The sequence below is a fragment of the Aegilops tauschii genome, chromosome 3 (genome assembly GCF_002575655.3).
Source record: "Aegilops tauschii subsp. strangulata cultivar AL8/78 chromosome 3, Aet v6.0, whole genome shotgun sequence".
Taxonomy (NCBI): Eukaryota; Viridiplantae; Streptophyta; class Magnoliopsida; order Poales; family Poaceae; genus Aegilops; species Aegilops tauschii.
Genome location: NC_053037.3, coordinates 320,083,883 through 320,105,061, shown reverse-complemented (window position 1 = coordinate 320,105,061; position 21,179 = coordinate 320,083,883). Strand labels below are relative to the sequence as shown.

At 45.4% G+C, this 21,179-nt stretch overlaps 1 protein-coding gene across 1 annotated transcript; it reads left to right on the top strand.

The window, feature by feature from the left end:
- The first annotated feature begins 8,626 nt into the window (after window positions 1-8,626).
- LOC109750604 (ATP-dependent zinc metalloprotease FTSH 9, chloroplastic/mitochondrial) lies at window positions 8,627-15,792 on the top strand. Its single transcript, XM_020309562.4, has 17 exons — window positions 8,627-9,277; window positions 10,113-10,266; window positions 10,776-10,865; window positions 10,965-11,053; window positions 11,672-11,795; window positions 11,974-12,093; window positions 12,251-12,301; window positions 12,569-12,630; window positions 12,967-13,024; window positions 13,258-13,383; window positions 13,458-13,538; window positions 13,688-13,817; window positions 14,129-14,277; window positions 14,418-14,699; window positions 14,773-14,862; window positions 15,075-15,128; window positions 15,213-15,792. Exons 1-17 carry the CDS (start codon window positions 8,784-8,786, stop codon window positions 15,351-15,353), a joined length of 2,295 nt encoding a protein of 764 aa, XP_020165151.4. The 5' UTR covers window positions 8,627-8,783; the 3' UTR covers window positions 15,354-15,792.
- Window positions 15,793-21,179: the final 5,387 nt, after the last annotated feature.

The following is a 21,179-nucleotide window of genomic DNA, read 5'->3' as shown; positions in this document are numbered from 1 at the left end:
TGGGGTGCTGGCGCCCCTAGGTGGGTTGTGCCCACATGGTGCACCTCCCTCTAGCATTATTTGCACCAAAAATTCTTAAATATTCAGAAAAAAATCATATGAAATTTTTAGGGCATTCTCAGCACCTTTATTTTTGGGTCATTTTTATTGCACGGAAAATTCAGAAAACAGACAAAACATGGCATTTTATTTTATTTAACTAATAAAACATAGAATAAAAAGGAAGGACAGAAAGTAGTGCTTACTAAATTCATCAACTTCATACCGTTCAAAAATGATTCATTAATAAGATTGATCAGGTCTTATTAACAACCACTTTCGATTAGCATGAAACCGAAGAACTTTCGTAAATCACTAAGTTACCTCAATGGGGATTTGCATCTCCCCAACAATAAGCATTTCATATTTCTTTTTGACAGTAGGTAGAGGTATTTGAAAACTTCCAATAGTGATTGTCGGAGATTTTTCAATAACATTAATACCATTCACTTGGAATTGTTTCTTCGAAAAGTGCACCGTGTGCTCATTACCATTAATATGAAAAGTGACCTTGCTTTTATTGCAATCAATAATAGCCCCTGCAGTATTCAAGAAGGGTCTACCAAGGATAATCGACATGTTGTCGTCCTCGGGCATCTCAAGTATAACAAAGTCGATCAAAAAAGTAACATTAGCAACAACAACGGGCACATCCTCACAGATACCGAAAGGTATGGCAGTTGATTTGTCAATCATTTGCAAAGATACTTCAGTAGGTATGAGTTTATTCAAGTCAAGTCTTTTATATAAAGAGAAAGGCATAACACTAACACTAGCTCCTAATTTACACAAAGCAGTTTTCACATAATTCTTTTTGATAGAGCAAGGTATAGTTGGTATTCCCGGATCTCCAAGTTTTTTAGGTACTCCATCTTTGAAAGTATAATTAGCAAGCATAGTGGAGATTTCAGCTTCTGGTATTTTTCTATTATTAGTGGTGATGTCTTTCATATACTTTGCATAAGGAGGCATTTTCAAGATAGCAGTCAAGCGAGTACGCAAAAAGACTGGCCTCAGCATTTCAGCAAAGCGTTCAAATTCTTCATCATCATTCTTTTTAGTTGACTTGGGTGGAAAAGGCATAGGTTTTTGAACCCACGGTTCTTTTTCTTTACCGTGTTTCCTAGCAATGAAGTCTCTTTTATCATACCTTTTATTTTTGGGTTGTGGGTTATCAAGATCAACAGGTGGTTCTATCTCAACATCATTATCCGGTTCTTTTTCATTGTTTGGTTGAGTGTCTTCATGAACCTCATCATTATCTTTTTCATTATCACTAGGTGAGTGTTCATTACCAGATTGAGTTTCAGCATCGGAGATAGAAGTTTCATTATTATTATCAGGAGGTCTCTCTATTTCAGGTTCACTAGAAGTATGCAAAGTCCTATCATTTTTCTTTTTCTTTTTCTTTTTCTTTTTAGAAGGACTAGGTGCACTAGTGTTGTTCTTTTGTGAATCTTGTTTAATTCTTTTTGGGTGTCCCTTCGGATAAAGTGGTTCCCGAGTCATTTTACCTCCTCTAGTTGCAACTCTAACAGCAAAGTCATGCATATTATGATTCATTTCATCAAGTAATTCTCTTTGTGATTTAGCAACTTGTTCTAGCTGAGTTTGAACCATAGAAGCATGTTTTCCAACACCTCTAACATCATTTGAAATTCTAAATAACAAGTCACTCAAGTGAGCAATCATATCAGAATTATATTTCAATTGTTTCATAACATTTGCATTGAAGTGTTCTTGTTTTCTAATGTAGTTTTCAAACTCATAAAGGCATTGGCTAGGATGCATATTGTGAGGATTATCATTTTCAGTGAACTTCATAAGAGAATTTACCTCTACCACCTTAGGCAGTGGTGGTGTTTAAGCCCATGTATTTCTTCAATAGGAGGTAAGTTTTTAACATCCTCATCTTTAATACCTTTTTTCCTTCATAGATTTCTTTGCCTCTTGCATATCTTCGGGACTGAGATATAATATACCCCTCTTCTTTGGAGTGGGTTTAGGCGGTGGTTCAGGATGAGTCCAATCATCATAATTTTTCAGTATGTTATTCAATAATTCTTTAGCTTGTCCAACAGTTCGTTCCCTGAAAACACAACCAACACAACTATCTAGGAAGTCCCTAGAAGCATCGGTTAGTCCATTATAGAAGATATCAAGTATTTCATTTTTCTTAAAAGGATGACCAGGCAAAGCATTAAGTAACTGGCAAAGCCTCCCCCAAGCTTGTGGGAGACTCTCTTCTTTAGTTTGAACAAAGTTAAATATTTCCTGTAAGGCAGCTTGTTTCGTATGAGCAGGAAAATATTTTTCAGAGAAGTAATAAATCATATCCTGGGGACTACGCACACCACCAGGAGAAAGAGTATTGTACCAAGCTTTAGCATCACCCTTTAATGAGAAAGGAAATAATTTGAGAATAAAGTAGTAGCGAGTTTTCTCATCATGAGTAAAAAGGGTGGCTATATCATTCAACTTAGTAAGATGTGCCACAACAGTTTCAGTTTCATAACCATGGAAAGGATCAAATTCAACCAGAGTAATTAACTCTGGGTCGACAGAGAATTCATAATCTTTATCATCAATAAAGATAGGTGAAGTAGCAAACTTAGGATCACATTTCATTCTAGCATTCAGAGATTTTTCTTTATACTTGCGTAGTAATTTCTCTAGATCATCTCTATCATTGCAAGCAAGAATATCTCTAGTTGTTTCTTCACTCATAACATAACCTTCCGGTACCTTAGGCAATTCATATCTGGCAAGGCTAGTTCTAGCAGGTGTTTCAGGAGATTCAGTTTCAAGCTCATCATCAGATTCAACAACATCATGTTGTTTAACTCTAGCAATTTGTTCATCAAGAAAATCACCAAGTGGCACATCATCATTATCAAGCAAGGTACTAGCATCATCATAAGCATTATCCATAGCAGAAGTAGCATCATCAATTACTTGCAACATATTAGAATTGATAGCATGTGGTGGTGTTGCAAGTTTACTCATAACAGAAGGTGAATCTAAAGCAGAACTGGACGGCAGTTCCTTACCTCCCCTCGTCTTTGAGGGAAATATCTTAGTCTTTGGATCCTTCAGATTCTTCATAGTGATAATATGATAATAATCCCAAGTGACTCAACGAATATTGCTATGCTCCCCGGCAACGGGGCCAGAAAAATGGTCTTGATAACCCACAATTATAGGGGGTCGCAACAGTTTTCGAGGATAGAGTATTCAACCCAAATTTATAGATTCGACACAAGGGGAGCCAAAGAATATTTGAAGGTATTAGCAGCTGAGTTGTCAATTCGACCACACCTGGAGATTAATTATCTGCAGCAAAGTGATCAGTAGCACAATAATATGATAGTTTTGATAATAGTGACAACAGCAACAGTAGTAGTAACAGTGATAGCAGTAATTTTGTAGCAAGTGTAACAGTGATGATAGCAGTAGTAACTTAGCAAGAACAATATAAGATAAATTTGTAGGCATTGGATCGGTGACTTGTTGGATGATATTCATCATGTGACAGTCATAACCTAGGGCAATACGACACTAGCTCCAGTTCATCGATATAATGTAGGCATGTATTCCGTAAATAGTCATACGTGCTTTATTAAAAGAACTTGCATGACATCTTTTGTCCTACCCTCCCATGGCAGCGGGGTCCATATTGGAAACTAAGGGATATTAAGGCCTCCTTTTAATAGAGAACCGGAACAAAGCATTAACACATAGTGAATACATGAACTCCTCAAACTACGGTCATCACTGGGAGTGGGCCCGGTTGTTGTCACTCCGGGGTTGCCGGATCATAACACGTAGTAGGTGACTATAACTTGCAAGATCGGATCTAAAACATGGATATAATGATGAATTCATAAACGGTTCAGATCTGAGTTCATGGCACCCGGGCCCAAAGTGACAAGCATTAAGCATAGAAAGTCATAGCAACATCAATCTAAGAACATAGTGGATACTAGGGATCAAGCCCTAACAAAACTAACTCGATTACATGATGAATCTCATCCAACTCCTCACCGACCAGCGAGCCTACGAAGGAATTACTCACTCCCGGTGGGGAGCATCATGGAATTGGCGATGGAGATGGGTTGGTGATGACGAAGAACGAAGATCCCCCTCTCCGGAGCCCCAAACTGACTCCCGATCTGCCCTCCCGGGGAAGAACAGGGCTTGGCGGCGGCTCCGTCTCGTGGATCGTGATAATTCTTTCTCCCTCATTTTTTTTCTGGAAATATGTGATTTTATAGTATCAGGGGGGTCGTCAGCGGGGCCACCAGGAGAGGGGGCGCGCCCTGGTGGGTTGTGCCCAACCAGGGGCCCCTCTCTGGTGGGTCTTGGCTCCAGAAATTCTTATTATTGATATAAAAAAATCCTCGCAAAGTTTCGTTCCATTCCGAGAACTTTTATTTCTACACAAAAACAACACCATGGTAGTTCTGCTGAAAACAGCGTCAGTCCAGGGCTAGTTTCATTCAAATCATGCAAATTAGAGTCCAAAACAAGAGGAAAAGCGTGAGAAAAAGTAGATACGTTGGAGACGTATCAATCAGGAAGCCCCGCGGAGGCCACTCGTGCCAAGGCCGCATCACCTCGAATCCCCCGACGGCGTCGCGGGAGCGGCCGAGCCTTTTCTTCGGCGGGAACGGCACGAGTTCCTCGTGAGGGGTCTTCCCCTTCTTTGCCGCGGAAAACCTCCTCACCGGCGCCATGGATCCTTCGATAAGATGGCGAGACAAGAAGGAAGAAGAAGGAGCAAGCAACGAGAAGATGGAAATGGGCAGGGGGCTCCGCCCCCCTGCATTTATAGCCAGAGGGAGGCCAACCGCCGGCCTCCATGATCTCTAGTAATGATGATCTTTCCTGCATGTAGCAGGCTATTGTCAAGTCGAACGGTTGCCGAGGTAGCATGGGGAAGCGGAGACGCCCATGTCCCATCAAGCGCCACGCGTCGACCGGGTCCGCAGGCGGTTGGGGCCCACGGCGCTTCGCCCTTGCCCCGTGGCTTCGCCTCGAAGCCAAGTCCAAGTGCGCCTTGGGCCCAGGGGCTACTGTCGGCGTTCTAGGAACCGGGGGTACCCAGACTTGCCTGCTTGCGGCCCACGGCGTGGCTCCATAGATGGCCTGGTACGACCCACCTTCAACACCAACAACACAAGACCCTCGCGTGGGGCCAAGCCTTGCGAGGCGGACTATGCCAAGACCTCTAGAGGGAGCGGCCTCCCTAGGCCGACTCCTGAGGAGAGGAGATTCCTATGCAGGCGCCTACCTCGTGAGGTTAAGGTGACGCAAGCCATGACGACCAAGGCCAGGTGGGCGCCAGCGGGTGCAGTGCAGCAGGTTTCCTCTTTGGTGCTAAAGAGGCAAGCGCAGGCGCAGAGTCCCGAGGGATCAGCCAAAGGTTTCCATTTCCGTGCTGTAAGACCAAGACCGCCAGGACGGCAGGATGGAGGTCATCGCCGAGCCCACCACGACGTCACAACCAGAATCTTTGCAGGCGAAGACCACCTTTCGTCAGGATATGATGTACTAGTTGTCTCCCTTTGAATTTGGCCGTTGTGGGATCCCTTCCCGCCTTCATTTTGGGGGAAGAGGACCAAGGCCACTATAAATATAGCTTAGCCACCACCATAGCGCGGGGGATCGAGCAGACCATCCACCCCCTCACCAGCTCACACAAACACAAGAACACACCTCCTGAGGTTGTTCTTCTCCTGTACCAGTTCATCCTCAGCCCACCTCGAGGCTAATCCACCACAAAGCAGGAGTAGGGTATTACACCGCAAGGTGGCCCGAACCTGAGTAAATTGCCGCGTCCCCTTCCTTTCCAGTTCATCGAGCTAGGCCGTGAGATTGACGAGTTGGCAGACTGGGGAGATTGAGTTCTTCGCATGCACCCTAGAGTTCGAATCTTTCTTGGGTCAGCGGAGCCCCGAATCCGAGAGTGTTGTTTTTGTGCAGAAATAAAAGTTCTCGTAATTGGACGAAACTTTGCGGAGATTTTTTACTGAATAAATAAAAATACTGGAACAAACATCCACTGGAGGGGACCCACCTACTGCCCACAAGACCACAGGGCACGCCTACTCCCCAGGGCACACCCTGATGTCTTGTGGGGCCCACGAGGCTTCGTCTGACCTAATTCCAAGCCTGCAAATTATGTCTTCCCAAGAAAAAAAATGGAAGAAGAAGTTTCATCGCGTTTTACAATACGGAGCCACCGCCACCTCCTGTTCTTCATCGGGAGGGCTGTTCTGGAGTCCGTTTGGGGCTCCAGAAAGGGGGATTCATCATCGTCGTCATCATCAACCCTTCTTCATCAACAATTCCATGGTGCTCACCACCGGGAGTTAGTAATTTCTTCGTAGGCTTGCTAGACGGTGATGGAATTGGATGAGATTGATCATGTAATCAAGTCAATTTGTTAGGGCTTGATCCGTAGCATCCACTATGTTCTAAGATTGATGTTGCTATGACTTTGCTATGCTCAATGCTTTTCAACCCTCTATGTTATCATCTATATTTGAGTTATTGATCCTATTTGCTAGGTGTATGCACTTGTTATTGTTCGGGACTATAGACCCCAATGCGACAATAATTGGGATACTCTTCGGGGATGACTATAATTCGAGGAGTTCATGTATTCACCGTATGTTAATGCTTTGACCCGGTTCTCTATTAAAACAATGCCTTAATATCCCTTAAATTTCCTTATCGACCCCGCTGCCACGGGAGGGTAGCACAAAAGTTGTCATGCAAGTTCTTATTATAAACACACATGACTATATACAAAATACATGCCTACATTGAATTGATGAACTAGAGTTATTGTGTATAGCTTTAGGTTGTGTCTGTTACATGATGAATGCCATTCATACAAATATCATCACTGATCCAATGCCTACGCTTTGCTCATACTATCTTTGCTAAGTTACCACTGTTGTTGCTATTGTTACAATCACTACAAAACTACTACTGTTATTGTTATCGTTACTATTGCCATTGTTACTGGTACTATCAAACTATCGTACAACTTTGCTACTAAACACTTTGATGCAGAGAATTAACTTTCTAGGTGTGGTTGAATTGACAACTCAACTACTAGGACTCATAAATATTCTTTGGCTACCCTTGTATCGAATCAATAAATTTGGGTGAAATACTACCTCAAAACTGTCGTGATTCCCTATACTTGTGGGTTATCAATGATCAACGTAGTTTCTCCCATGTCACATGTTTAGCATGGATTTGGGGTTCGGATATAAGGTACACGGTGGTGGACACGAACATTTTTTGAGGGTGATCGATCATTGTCCACGCACGTTTTGGGCGCCAGATTTGCTACGTCCGGCTCTAGGTGCTCTTAGGGTGCGGATCTCATTCATTCATTTCTTTATAGCATCTACAGTCGGACGCCCCAAACCCGCCTCAAATACCCAGGCGGGCGGCCCGGGCACCGAGCGGCCACGAAAAGTCAACCCAGACAGGCGCCTCAAACGCCTGGGCTGACCGACACCCCTCATATCTAGCCCAAATATGAGATGGATATGTGGGCGCTCGGACATGTCCGCCACATCAGAATGATGCTGGGCTCCCACACGAAAAAAGTATGAAACCGACGGTCTGAATCTCGTCTCCTTCGTTGGACCGATGTCGCCGCGTGGCACCGCTCCGGCAGGCTGCGTAGTGCCTAGACCGGCTGTTTCAGACGTCCGCCGACACCAAAACACTACCCCTCCACATGTTCCTTCTCCCTCCGCCGTCGCCGCCATTTTCCACTCTCCATCCGCCATCACTAGTAGCCATGCCCCCATGTTGCCGAATGAGGAGCTACCCATTTCTAACGCCGGAGCGTCGGCTGCAGCTCCTTGAGCAAATCCGGACAAGACGCGAAGCCCGGATCGCCGTGGGGCTACCTCTGGATGCAATGGATCCGGAGGAGTTGGAGGAGGAGGAGGATGTGGGGGACGCTGGAGACGCGGATCTGCAGGCAAGGAGGGGGAGGAGGAGTCGGAGCCCTTCTACGCGCCCGTCCACCTGACGCCCGGCACCGACGTCATAGACATCTCCGACGACGAAGATAACTAGGGTAGCACATAGGATTTTTTTTTGCACGCTTTGTATGGATCTAAGGGTTGAAATATGAGAAGCTCGGGTGTAGAGTAGCAAATTTGAGGTGTTACCGGTCACCGTCCGCGGAAGCGTCCGGTCACGTCCGCGGACGTTTGAGGGATCAGAGTTGCCGAGTCCAGCTGTAGACGATCTTATGTGTCTTTTTTAGGATTGCATTGCATGTGTGCTTTTCTGTATGCGTGCATGATAGAGAGAATCTGATCCCTTGCTTGAACAGGAGTGCCAAGGCGAGCTCAAATCCTGCACCGACCCCGAGCCCACGAGGCCATGGAGCAGAGTCCCATCGACGACATCGTCCTTTAAGCTGAGCCGTCCGTCCACGTCGCTCGGCTCCGAACCAACGGTTGGCGTGAATGCTGCCAACGACCGAACCGCCTCCGTGTGCTCGCTGGCGATAAGGCTACTCCTCGTGTCCACTAGAATCGAAACGGAGCCCACCGAGAAGTGAAAAAAGGCAAAAAACACAAACAGAAAACGCTCCCAGGGAAACCCCCTCCCTCCCTCCCCTCCCCTGCAAGTCACGACTCACGCGTCTCCCACCTCGCCGGCGCCGGCCGCCTCACTCCGCCTTCGCCGCCGCCGCCGCCATGAGCGCCCTCCAGGCCTCCCTCCTCCTCCGCCCTCTCCCCTCGCCCCTGCCCCCTCGTCGGCGTCCGCCACCAGCCCCCGCCTCCGTCTCCTTCCCTCGCTCCTGCCACCACCGCCGCCCGTCGCCCCCCCTCCGCGCATTGGCCGCCGACGGCCCCCAGCCTCCCCCCTCTCCGGCCCCCGAGCCTCCCGCGGCGGCTGCGGCGGCGGCCGCTCCGGAGGCGGAGGTCGACACGGGCCCCGCTGCCCAGGACGGGAAGGAGGAGCTGGAGGACCTGGTGGATAAGGCTAGGGTTTGGGCGGTGGCTTTCGCGGCCGCGGTGGTCGAGGCGGCCAAGAGGTTTTTCGACTGGGTGGTGTCTGGCGATTGGATGAGCTGGTGGCCGTTCTGGCGCCCCGACCGCCGCCTGCAGCGCTTGATCGATGACGCCGACGCTCACCCCAAGGACCCTGCCAAGCAGAGCGCGCTGCTCCACGAGCTCAACAAGTTTAGGTGCGCTCCACGACAACGATTCTTTGATGTTTTCTGAGGAGTCAACTCAAATGGGTGCTGCTTTGGGGACATTCGCAAAATGTGTTTCTTGGTGGCTGAGTATCAGGGGATTGCTTGCTAACCCATAGGGTTGGACTATTGATTTATCTAATGACACGGTCGCAATGAAGTTTTAAGAAGATATCGATTCTAGCTTTTCTGATGTTGAATGGATTCTGGATCCTTGATAAATAAGTTTTTTTTACCGATTTAGCATTGATGCAATCGAGTTCATTAGACATTCATTAGTTCAAGTTTTGGACCATTACTTTGCACAATCTCAAATATAGGAAACCGTGAAATTTGTAGCTAAATAGCCAAATTCAGTGGCATTTGGTTTTATGGTACCTAAATAATGCTGTCATTGATACGTGATGTGGAACAATGTACTTTTCCTGCTATCTTTTGATGCTACTGAAATAATTAGGACCTCAATAAGTCCCGAACGTTCGGAATTTAAGCATGCTAATCCGAACTCTTTTCATGGCAACTTTAATCAAGACGTTGTAGACAAACATGGCAATTTTCTGACAAAAAATCGACCTGGAACAAAGTTGCCATGTGTCAACAACTAAAGTTGCCACCTCACAGCAACTAAAGTTGCCATCAAAAAACGTTCGGGATGACATGCTTAAATTCCGAACATTCGGGATTTATCTATTCCGAATAATTAATTGGAATGGCAGAAACGGGTTACTTATTCTTTTTGTTTTATTTTGCACATTGCATTGTGGTCCAGTGTCCAATTTATATAGATTTTAAAGAATGATGTGGTTCTTAAATTCCATCTTGGCAGCCCAGAAGATGTCATCAAAAGAATCGAGCAAAGAAGTCATGCGGTAGATAGCAAGGGGGTTGCAGAGTACCTTCGAGCTCTTATTCTCACCAACGCTATAGCTGATTACCTACCAGATGAGCTGTCTGGGCGTTCAGCAACGCTACCAGCTCTGGTAAGTTTCCTTTGCAAGCCTATCGTGTATGTCAGTCAAGATTTCACATTTTCCTAGTCAGTCGATGCAGCTTGAAACTATCCTGCTTATGAACTTGATGAGATTGCCGACAATATGGCACTTGACAACCGATGCAGCTTGAAAACTGTCTTGCTTGTGAACTTGTGATACTTCAAGCAATACATCACTTGATGAAATTCCATTATGTCCTGGTGCTGAAATACTTCATTTTTCTTATTCTTCTTCTTGGTTATTCAAGAAAACAATGCATAAATTGAGATACTCGGTTCAATCAACGCTGTTTCAGTTCTTTAGTATATTTCTATCATCTTGAACAACAAAAGCTTAAAGCCTCTATTTTTAATGTACTCCCTCTGATCCATATTAATTGTCGCTGATTTTTGCATAAATTTTCCTCTTATCTCGTTTATTTGTATATTGTCATATTTTGAAATATTAGTCACCATATTGTAACCCACTCTTTGGCTTATATACATTTACGTCAGTAGTTGCAAGAATTGAAGCAACGTGTATCTGGGGAGGACAAGCCTTTCTCGAATCCTGGGATATCTGACAAGCAACCATTACATGTAGTAATGGTAAGTTCGCTCAACCTTCAGAGCATGCCAATATGGGGGCAGTTATTGCTTTCACCATATGATCCCGATAATGTTTGCCTATCTGTGTGCCATCATTAGGTTGATCCTAAAGCTACTGGTAGATCAACTCGGTTTGCTCAAGAGATTTTCTCGACTATCTTGTTCACAGTTGCTGTTGGATTTATGTGGTATGCTCAACCTTCCATAAGTCACGACTCTAATCTCTGGAGCTTTTAAATATGTCATCTATTGGTTCATGTTTATGTCAAGCTTCTATATTTTGTTTTCTTGCTTGTCTTAATGACTCTTTAAGGTTAACTAGGCTGTATTTGCCTTGAAGTTCCTTGCATAGTGCAGCTGAGATTTAAGTTTCATGTTTAAGGTTTCAAACAGGTCTATCATGTAGCCTTGTAACCCCCCCCCCCCCCCCCCCCCACGAGGGACGATGTACCGAACTCTTCTCCTTTTCAATGAAATGAAACGCAAAATCTTTTTGCGTTTTCTTGAAAAAAATTAAGGTTTCAAACAGGAATTCTGATACCCCTGTTCCTGGTGTTTCAAGTCATGCATTGTTTCTGCCATAGCCGGAGTTGTTATGCCAATAGTTGCTTCCTGTGATGATATGTCTATAGAGAGCTTGTTGAAGTCCTGTTATATTTTCTGTTGGACAAACTCATTTCCAGTCCTTATTCGATGGACAACTGTTTGGATTAGTTTTTGGTTTACTTGACAGAGATAAACTCTGTTTAATCTTGAGCATCTTTTTTATGTCAGTTTCTTGTAGTGATCAATACATTTTGTTTCAGGGTAATGGGTGCTGCTGCGCTTCAAAAGTATATTGGTAGCCTAGGTGGAATAGGCACATCTGGTGTCGGTTCCAGTTCATCATATTCTGCAAAAGAGTTGAATAAGGATATAACGCCCGAGAAGGTGTGATATGATGATGTCTTGTTCCACTGTCAGTTGTGCAAAAATACAATTACTGGGTGCATTTCATGTTTCCTTTTATTGTATATATGCCTCAGTTGCTGGGTACAATTGCTCAGTGCGAAAATGAGAGTAAACATATGTATATTCTGCATGTCCCTTTATACTGTTTTATATGCAGAATGTGAAGACATTTAAAGATGTCAAAGGCTGTGATGATGCAAAGAAAGAACTTGAGGAGGTTGTTGAGTATCTAAGGAATCCTATGAAGTTTACTCGCCTCGGTGGAAAGTTACCAAAGGTAATTTGTTCTATATCAATCTGCAAGATACATTTTCAATGTGCTATGTACTTTGCTGTATGGGATATACCAGATATACATTTTTGTAGGGCAATATATATTTTATGGAATACTGGTTCAATAGAACCTTTATATAATTAAAAATGTGTTTTTGTAGGGAATACTTTTAACTGGAGCTCCAGGAACTGGGAAGACGCTGCTTGCTAAGGTACAATTTGCCTGGAAGAATAATTTGTTGCTTCATGTATTTTGAACTGAGTAAAGAAATCAGGCCCCCCCCCCCCCCCCCCCCCCCCACACACACACACACATGAGGTCCTTGCTGTGCTTTGTACTTGTGTTTCTACATTAAAAAAATGTGTTTCTCTGTTTAGCTTTCAAAACCAAGTCTTCTATTATCAGGCGTTTCTAGCTATTTGCTACAGTCAGTTCTTTGGTAAATGCATACCTTACTAGCGCTGGCTTTGTGATTTAGGCCATTGCTGGGGAAGCTGGTGTGCCGTTCTTTTACCGAGCAGGTTCTGAATTTGAGGAAATGTAAGATCTCTTCTATTATGATATTGGACTTGTATTTTCCTTGTATATTTGGTGACCTTAGAGTGCTAACCGCGAACTCCAAAAATTGCCTATGTGCTGCAATTCGTTGCATGATGTCAGAAAATGTGGCTTTCTGGCATTGTACCATTGCATGTGTTGCAATTTGAGATCATTCTGGATTTATGTCGAAGCACTACTGAGATGATATTTATTAGGCATGCATGATTCAAGCTACTGAAACATTTGTAATTTACTGATGGAACTACCTTCAGTTGTATCCCTATCCCACTTTCATGTCTTGTTTAATCAGAATTTACTGACATTGTATCTTGTCAGGTTTGTTGGTGTTGGTGCTCGGAGGGTGAGATCCTTGTTTCAAGCTGCAAAGAAAAAGGTGTTTTACCCTTCTCTTCCATTGCCTGAGCTTAGCTCCAGCATTTCCTTCTATAAATTGAGAGCTCTCTGCGCTGTTTTAGCTTATGGGAAATGCTCAATTGTGATTCCCTTTTCATCTCCTCCTCAACAGACAAATTGGTGAAGCTTAATTTGTTTTATCAGTGAAAATTGATGTACCTTCGTAATGACAATTTGTTTGTGTGAGTAACTTTTTACTGTTCCTCTTTACAGGCACCATGTATTGTTTTCATTGATGAAATAGATGCAGTGGGATCAACTAGAAAACAGTGGGAAGGGCACACAAAGAAAACATTGCATCAACTTCTTGTTGAGATGGATGGTTTTGAACAAAATGAGGTAACATTATCACATAAGTGAACAAAGTGCTGTAGAACTTTGTCTAACTCTTAGTTTACAATCGATGTGTACAGGGAATAATAGTAATGGCTGCGACAAACTTACCAGACATTCTTGATCCAGCACTTACGAGACCTGGTAGATTTGATAGACATGTAAGCTTTCTTGAGTAGTTTTTTTTTTATCTTCACAACCATTATCATCAATTCTTTTTTTTATAGAACAGCAATTACATATTGTTTTATTGTAATAATTTTTGTATAAATATGTAATTTCATTTAGTTCTGCTGGTATTGGCTACTAGATTGTTGTCCCTAGTCCTGATGTGCGAGGCCGCCAAGATATTCTGGAGCTCTATTTGCAAGACAAGCCTGTGGGCAGTGATGTGAATGTCAATGCAATAGCCCGCAGTACCCCTGGCTTTAATGGGGCTGGTGAGTACAACTTTCCTTTGTATTATCTCAGTGAAATGATAATTGTAGCATTACGTCATCTAAGCGTGTGGACTATGAGGTGTTTCTAACGATAGGATAGTGTTTTTTCATCAGCAGCTGGATTCCTATTCTTTTTGCTGTGTCACCATTTTATTACTTGTAACACTTATAAATCCATGGCATTCCACGTATTTTCCGTTAGAATAAAATAATAAATGTCTTACCTTTGAAGGTGCTATAAAATTTGGCAGCAATATTTGTGCTGTGGTGGTGAGACTCATACCGACTCATCTTTTTCCTTTTTCTGTTAGACCTTGCGAACCTGGTAAACATTGCAGCAATTAAGGCTGCTGTTGAAGGTGCTGACAAGCTGACTGCTTCACAATTGGAGTTTGCCAAAGATCGTATCATCATGGGAACTGAGAGGAAATCAATGTTCATCTCTGATGAATCAAGAAAGGCATGCTTGTTCAAGTTGTTTTTCCTTTTTCTTACGCACGCTTGAACTAGTAGTTGTAGCATCCATGTCTTTGAAATTTTTAAACCGAAGAAGATGTAAATTTCTGCACTAACTATTTTTGTTACTTTTTGGTTCTTTAGCTTACTGCCTACCATGAAAGTGGGCATGCTATTGTTGCACTCAATACCAAGGGTGCTCATCCCATTCACAAGGCAACTATCCTGCCTCGTGGATCTGCCCTTGGAATGGTTACACAACTTCCCTCACAGGATGAGACTTCTATCAGCAAGAAACAACTCCTGGCACGTCTTGATGTTTGCATGGGCGGAAGGGTTGCTGAAGAGCTTATATTTGGGGAAGAAAATGTTACTACTGGTGCCAGAAATGATCTTCATACTGCAACAGAGCTCGCTCAGTATATGGTGATTCTTTCATCCACTTAGATTGTTTATTTTCTTGTTAGATGTATCTAATGTCACTTGACTGGCTGTGTAGGTATCAAACTGTGGGATGAGTAATGCTATTGGTCCTGTGCATGTAAAAGAACGACCAAGTGTTGACATGCAATCAAGAATAGATGCAGAGGTACATTTCCACTGGTCTTATGATTGCAAATGCATTTTTTTCTAGCATATGACCACTGACCAGTATAAGCTAGCGACCTGTATGCTGTGCTTTTGCATAGTCTATCGGTATACCGAGCTATTGGCCACATCACGAACCTCTCTTAAACTCCACTTACCTGAGGGTAGTTACTGTTTCTCTCGCATTTGTCTCATCATCATATGGCCTTGCAGGTGGGCAGACTCCTAAGAGAAGCTTATGAACGGGTGACACATTTACTGAAGAAGGTTTGCTTCTCAACCATGACGCCTTTTGCCAACATATTTATTTTTTAGTTAACTCAGTGTCGACTGATCCAAGTTTATTTTCAGCATGAGAAGCAATTACATGCTTTAGCGAATGCTCTGCTGGAGCGTGAAACTCTGACGGCAGATGAGATCAACAAAGTAGTTCATCCCTGCCAAGAAGAACCACAGCTTCCCTTCCAAGAAGAAGCCTTTGCGCTAACTTAGACATATTACCTTTTGTTGCATCGAGGTGGTAGTTTCGACTGTAAATCCGTGTACAGTAATTGGAAAGTCATTACTCACCATTTTGCGAAGTGGGGTAAACTTGGGTGCATTTCCTTCTCGGCACCATTAGGCTGGCATGCAGGAAATTGAAAGATGAGATTATCATAGGGTGTTGCATGATTGTGTGCTATTGCCATATCTGTGACGTGGCGAGACTCACCAGCGCCTGCCTTTTACCCAACATGAAGCCTCTGAGTTGGGAAGTGCATCATACTTGGTTTAGATAGGGAAGCAATACAGATGTGACATTGCATATTTTGGATTCTAGATTATTTCTTCTTTTCAATTCTATGCCTCGCCATTGTTTAAAGGAAATCGTACATATAACTATCTCATTCTATTGGGTCGTAACATGTTACACGGATGTGGTCAATTATTATGTCTGGCATGTTCTGTTTTGGTTTTCTTTTCAGAAACTTGCTGTTAAAAACTGCAAGTCCTGTCTTTTTAGTTTTTACCCCATGGCAGTTTCATATGTATTGGTGTTGTAAAAGGATGTAAGCAAATAGCTCTGTGATTCGGCAATAGAAAAGAGGGTGCAGGCTTCAGTAACGTGAGGCTGAGTGCCTATGGAAACGGTTTCTACCCTGCCTGATGTGAGTCGAACTCGTTTGTATTCAGCCAGGAAGCATCGAAGAGTGGCGAAAAGATTGTAGTGAAGTTCTCTCCAAAAAATGCAGAGGACACACATTACCATGTTACAGAACAAAAGGATGTTTATAAAGTGAGAAGTGCATATTTCAACTCTGCATTAATGTCCTAGTTTAATTTAGAGGTAAATACCCGGCAGTGCTACAACCTGTGTTGGATGATCAGTTTAGTGCTAAAAGTTGCAAAATGCATGTTTTGAGTGCTTGAACTTGCGTGGAAGTGCAAATACGGTGCTATCTTTGAAATTGATTTGCGAACAACTTTTTATGACACCTTCATCCTAGTTTGTTGATCATGTAGGGGTTTGATCCAAGGGGTAGTTGAGCATTGCTAGGCGCATATGAAAATTGTCGGACGTCGCGTCTGCCGCTGTATGAGATGTCCATATGTCGCGCCAGTGTGACCGTGACCCACTGTCAATGGGTGGAAAAGGGAGAGGTGCTGCTAAAAAGCCCACAACTGTTGTAACCCCGATTCCCAAATATCCTCGATTTTTTAGCCCACTTCATAAATTCCTAACCCTAAGCAGGCGATGTCGATGGTGGAAGGAGCTTGGACGAGTGGACCACATCGGCGATCCGTGACCGACAGGGGTGGCATCTCTCTGCTCGACGTCTGATTGCTCTATGGTGAGAGGGGCAACACCGGCAGCTAGAAGCTCGACGAGAAGGAATGGAAGGCAACAAATGTCTACTGGAGTACTAGGGATCGAAGAATACTGTGCTTAATCCTCTGCCTCTCTCACTCATGTATGCATGGCTCTTAGAACTCAAGAGGAAATATTTGATTTTTGGGAGGAGCTGCTGGAATTCGACTTTGGGCTACAGTACTGAGTTCGATGCCCAGTTCAATGGAGTGGAGCACAAGACCGTGAACTGCATCCACCTCCTTGGCCATGCTCACAATGTGGCCAAAGACGGGGACAGAGGCAAAAGGTTTTTGGGCTGCCAAATGAGGTATATTAGCATTGCCATTGACCATGCTTGCTTTGTCATTGAGCACACGTACTTCATAATTGAGTAATATGATAATTAAATGTACAAAAGATGTCAGGGCTTGTACATATGTGAAGTGGATTGACTCGCAATGGGTTTGTACTACATGATATAGTTCATTAAATTATTTTCTTTGCACCTATTCTTTTTGGCACTTTTTTGTAGTTTTTCGACAATTGCCCCACCTCCATTGCAATAAACAAAATAAGAGGAATAAGTAATCATGAGCAATTTATAGTAAGAAATAGTGATGCAAAATTGACGTATCAATGTGTAAGTGATAGTCAACATGTTATGCAAGTTCTTCAAAGTTATGTAAGATCTCCTTATCTTCTGCTCGTCAACATGTTAGTCTACATTGGCCTCAACCAAATCACCACCATCTGCTACTTCAAAGTCCCTTTCGGTAAAATCCTCATATGTTTCAACTTCTGCATTGTCAGCCTTTCCCTCTTCCTCGCTGTTGTCATCCACTTGTTCCTCTGTTTCTTCAATGGCAACATCAGAATCAAACCCTTCACTAAATGACACAAACCTCCTTGTTGTCCTTGATCTCATCTCTAATGGATTTTGAGGTATTTCTAATCAGCACACACATTTTCTTTTCCCTTGCCTATCTTAGTTGGAGTAATTACTCTAGGCAAATGATCCTGCATTGAAAACATAGCACAACTTCAGATCATAAATTTAGATAACTCAGAAATGCAGTGCCACAATAATTCAGATAATTGTACAAGTGTAAGTGTCACAGTATTTCATAAATTCAGTTAACCAACACACTATACGACAGTTCAGCAAATTCAACATTTCACTTAACTACGGTACTCATAGTGTCACAAAAATGCAGTTAACTAACTGCATAAAATTCAGTGCACACAATTCTCAGTTAACCGCAGTACTACTACATGTATCACAAAAGGTTCAGTAAACAAATTGTACTATTGTACTGAAATTCAGCCAACCAACATTACGAAATTTTCAATTGCAGCACATTACAATTTTGAAAAAAAACATGCCCCTTAGGATTACTGAACAAATTTGAGCACTAATGTTGCTAAATTAGCTGCCCTCGTGTCATTGATCAACTATTTTGCTCGGCAAAGTTGCCTCCTTCAAAACTCCTAAATAACCTTTACGTGACTCATGGTGCAGGGGGTAAATGTTGTCAAGCCATACAAATATCTCCGTCATCACGCAGATTAAAGATGCAAAACAAAGAATTGAATGCACGATCATGTCTTTGATTAACCCTAACCAAAACATGGGTGGGAGAAGGGCGACATAATCAGGAGGGGGGGGGGGGGGGGATGACTCACCGTACGGCGGTGTTGATTCACCCAGCAGCCGACAGCGAGTGTCGTCCATCATCACCTCCGATGCCGGTCACCTTGATGCACCACCTCTGAATGATCGGGAGAGGGAAGAAACAGATGGAACAATATGCACTGCGAGTGAATATGCATCGCAATTGTGGGACATACATCTTCAGATGTTGCAAGGGCTTTTTACATGTATTTAGCGCAATGTGCGCCGGGGGGGGGGGGGGGGTGGTGGGGGCGGGAGGGGAGGGGTTTGGCCATTGACAGTGGGCCACGACACCCACGTTGGCATTCTACGTGACCACCCTATGCGATGTTAGACGCGAAATAACCTGTATTGGCAGGTTCATGCAGGTTTTAGCATCCAACACGTGTATAGATTGATCATCTCGTGCAAGTTGTAAGAGTCTTGTTTTATTCCAACGTTACTAGTATATCTCAGTTTGTTGTTCTTTGGCATTATGTGTGAGTACTCCCTTCGTTCACAAATATAAAATGTTTTCTTTTTAGAAATCAGATGTACATATGAAACTGCCTCAATTTACATATGTTCTTTGGCATTATGTGTTTGTTCACTCACTTCGGTCTGTATCTAGTCTATATTAAGATACTCAAAGCATCTTAGGGCCTTTTTGATTTGCAGGATTCTAAAAATGCTAGAATATGAAAAACATAGGGTTGAAATGTCATGCTCATTTCAATCCTACATGATTTTGAGTTGTTTGATTGCATCATAGAAAAACAAAGGGTTCTTTCAAAACGATTCTAAAAATGCTAGAAATCATATGGGAAATAGTACAAAAAATCCTTGAAAAATTCTTATAGGTTCACATTGAATCAAACAACCAATAAAGGAAAAATTCCTAAGGGTTCTAATCCTCCAAAATTGCTATGAAAACCTTTTGAATCAAAGGAGCTGTTATATCCCCTCCCGTGCTAGTTGGCAACCAGCAACTAAACTAAACTACTCCCGCAGAGGGCAGCAATTCCACCAAATTCCGTGAGCTCCCCGCTCGTCGTGCCCGCCCACACGCTCCCGAGCTGAAAAAGGCTCTTGCTCATGTGTCCGCCCACGCGCTCCCCGCTCGTCGTGCCCGCGCCGGCGGCGCCGGCCGAGCCTCCCTGCTCGGACCTAGGCTTTGCCTCGTGGTTCATGCCCCTGCCGCCGCCTCCTGCTGGCGGCCCTGCGGTTGTCCCCGCCCGGCTGGCGCTGCCCCTGTGCCCGCCGCCCCCTGCTACCTCAGATCCAGCTTCGCTGCCGGCGGCCCGTAGCGGCCCGCCCTCCACCGGCGCGCTCGTCCCCGGCTCTCTGCTGCTCGCGACGTCTTCGTGCCAGGCCCTGGCGGATTCGGGGCGCGCCACTCCTTCTGCAGCTGACTCGGGCATTCAAGATCTGGTGGGTGCTGCTCATTACTGCGGGGATGCGGGGCAGCTGGCCTCCTCCCTCCCCGCCTCTGCCGCGCCTTCAATGCCGGTGGCAAGGTCGACGGGCGCGGGGCGCGATGCTGAGGTGACCGGCGGCTGGCAGCTCGTCGTGTCATCTAAAGGCCCGCGTCGCCCGGCTTTGGCCGGCCCCGCATTCAAGCCGGCGCCCATCCCCCGCTGGCTCCTAGACCGCTGCTGCCGCTGCCTATACCGAGGGCACCGCGCCGCGCTGTGTAGAGATCCAATCCGCTGCTCCCGCTGCCTTCAAAACGGGCACACGTCGCGGGGCTGTCGAAACCCCTGGAAGCCTTTGAGCTCACTCGACAGCCTCCCTGTTCCCCCACCTCCGCTCCCTCGCTCTGCTCCTGCAGTTACTGTTCGCGAGGCGCCGCTTCGCCCGGGCCGTGGTTGGGAGGCCCCTTGCCCGCCCCCTCTGCTGCAGCTCCACGCCAACCCCGCCACCATGCCTCGTCGTGCCGACGCTGTGCCATGCCTTGGCGACGCGTCGCTAAGGCCAGAGGAAGATTTTGTCGTCGTCCCGGCAACGCCTGAGATGCAAGCTGAAGCGGCCATCCTCTCCTCCAATTGTGCTGTTGCCTGGCTTGATGGGGCGCGCCTGGATGTCTCCTGCCAGCAGGTGGCCACTGAGCTCGCCACGGAGCTGGGCGCAAGGCACGCCGACGTCGAGGTGGTCAAGCACTACCCCGAGCAGTTCTTTGTTCGATTCACGCATCAACACCACTGCGCCGACACCGTGTCCCGCGGCCATCTTCGGGGCGCCGGCCACCGCATCTACGTGCGCGAGTGGAGGCTCGAGGCGCACGCAGACAACGAGGACCAGCTCCACCACGTTCGCCTCTGCTTGGAAGGCGTCCGGCTTCACGGCTGGAACAACTACATCGCCACCTTCCTCATCGGACGTGGGTGCTCCCTCAACTACATCGAGCAGCGCTCGCTCCGCAAGGAGGACACCAGGGACCTGGCGCTCTGGGCGTGGACGTCGAACCCCAATGCCATCCCCAAAGTGAAGTGGTTGACGCTCCCTGCCCGTGGTCACCGCCGCCGTGGGCGACGTGGCCTCCGCCATCGCGTCATCATCCATCTCGACCTCCACGAAGATCACTCCAAGGCCAGGGACGATGACGACAACCCGCCTCCTCCGGAAGTGAATGAGTTCACCTGGTACAGGAAGGTCGTCGACGGCACCTACATCCCACGGGATCGCCGCCCGGCTCAGGGGTGCACTGAGCGCCGTGCGGACAGACGGGATGATGAAGGCGACCGCGACGGGAGGCGTGGTCGGGATGGTGGACGCCAACGTGAGGGCTGGGGCGCCAAGGTCCGACGCTCACTCTCCCGCAACCCACGTGAGCGCC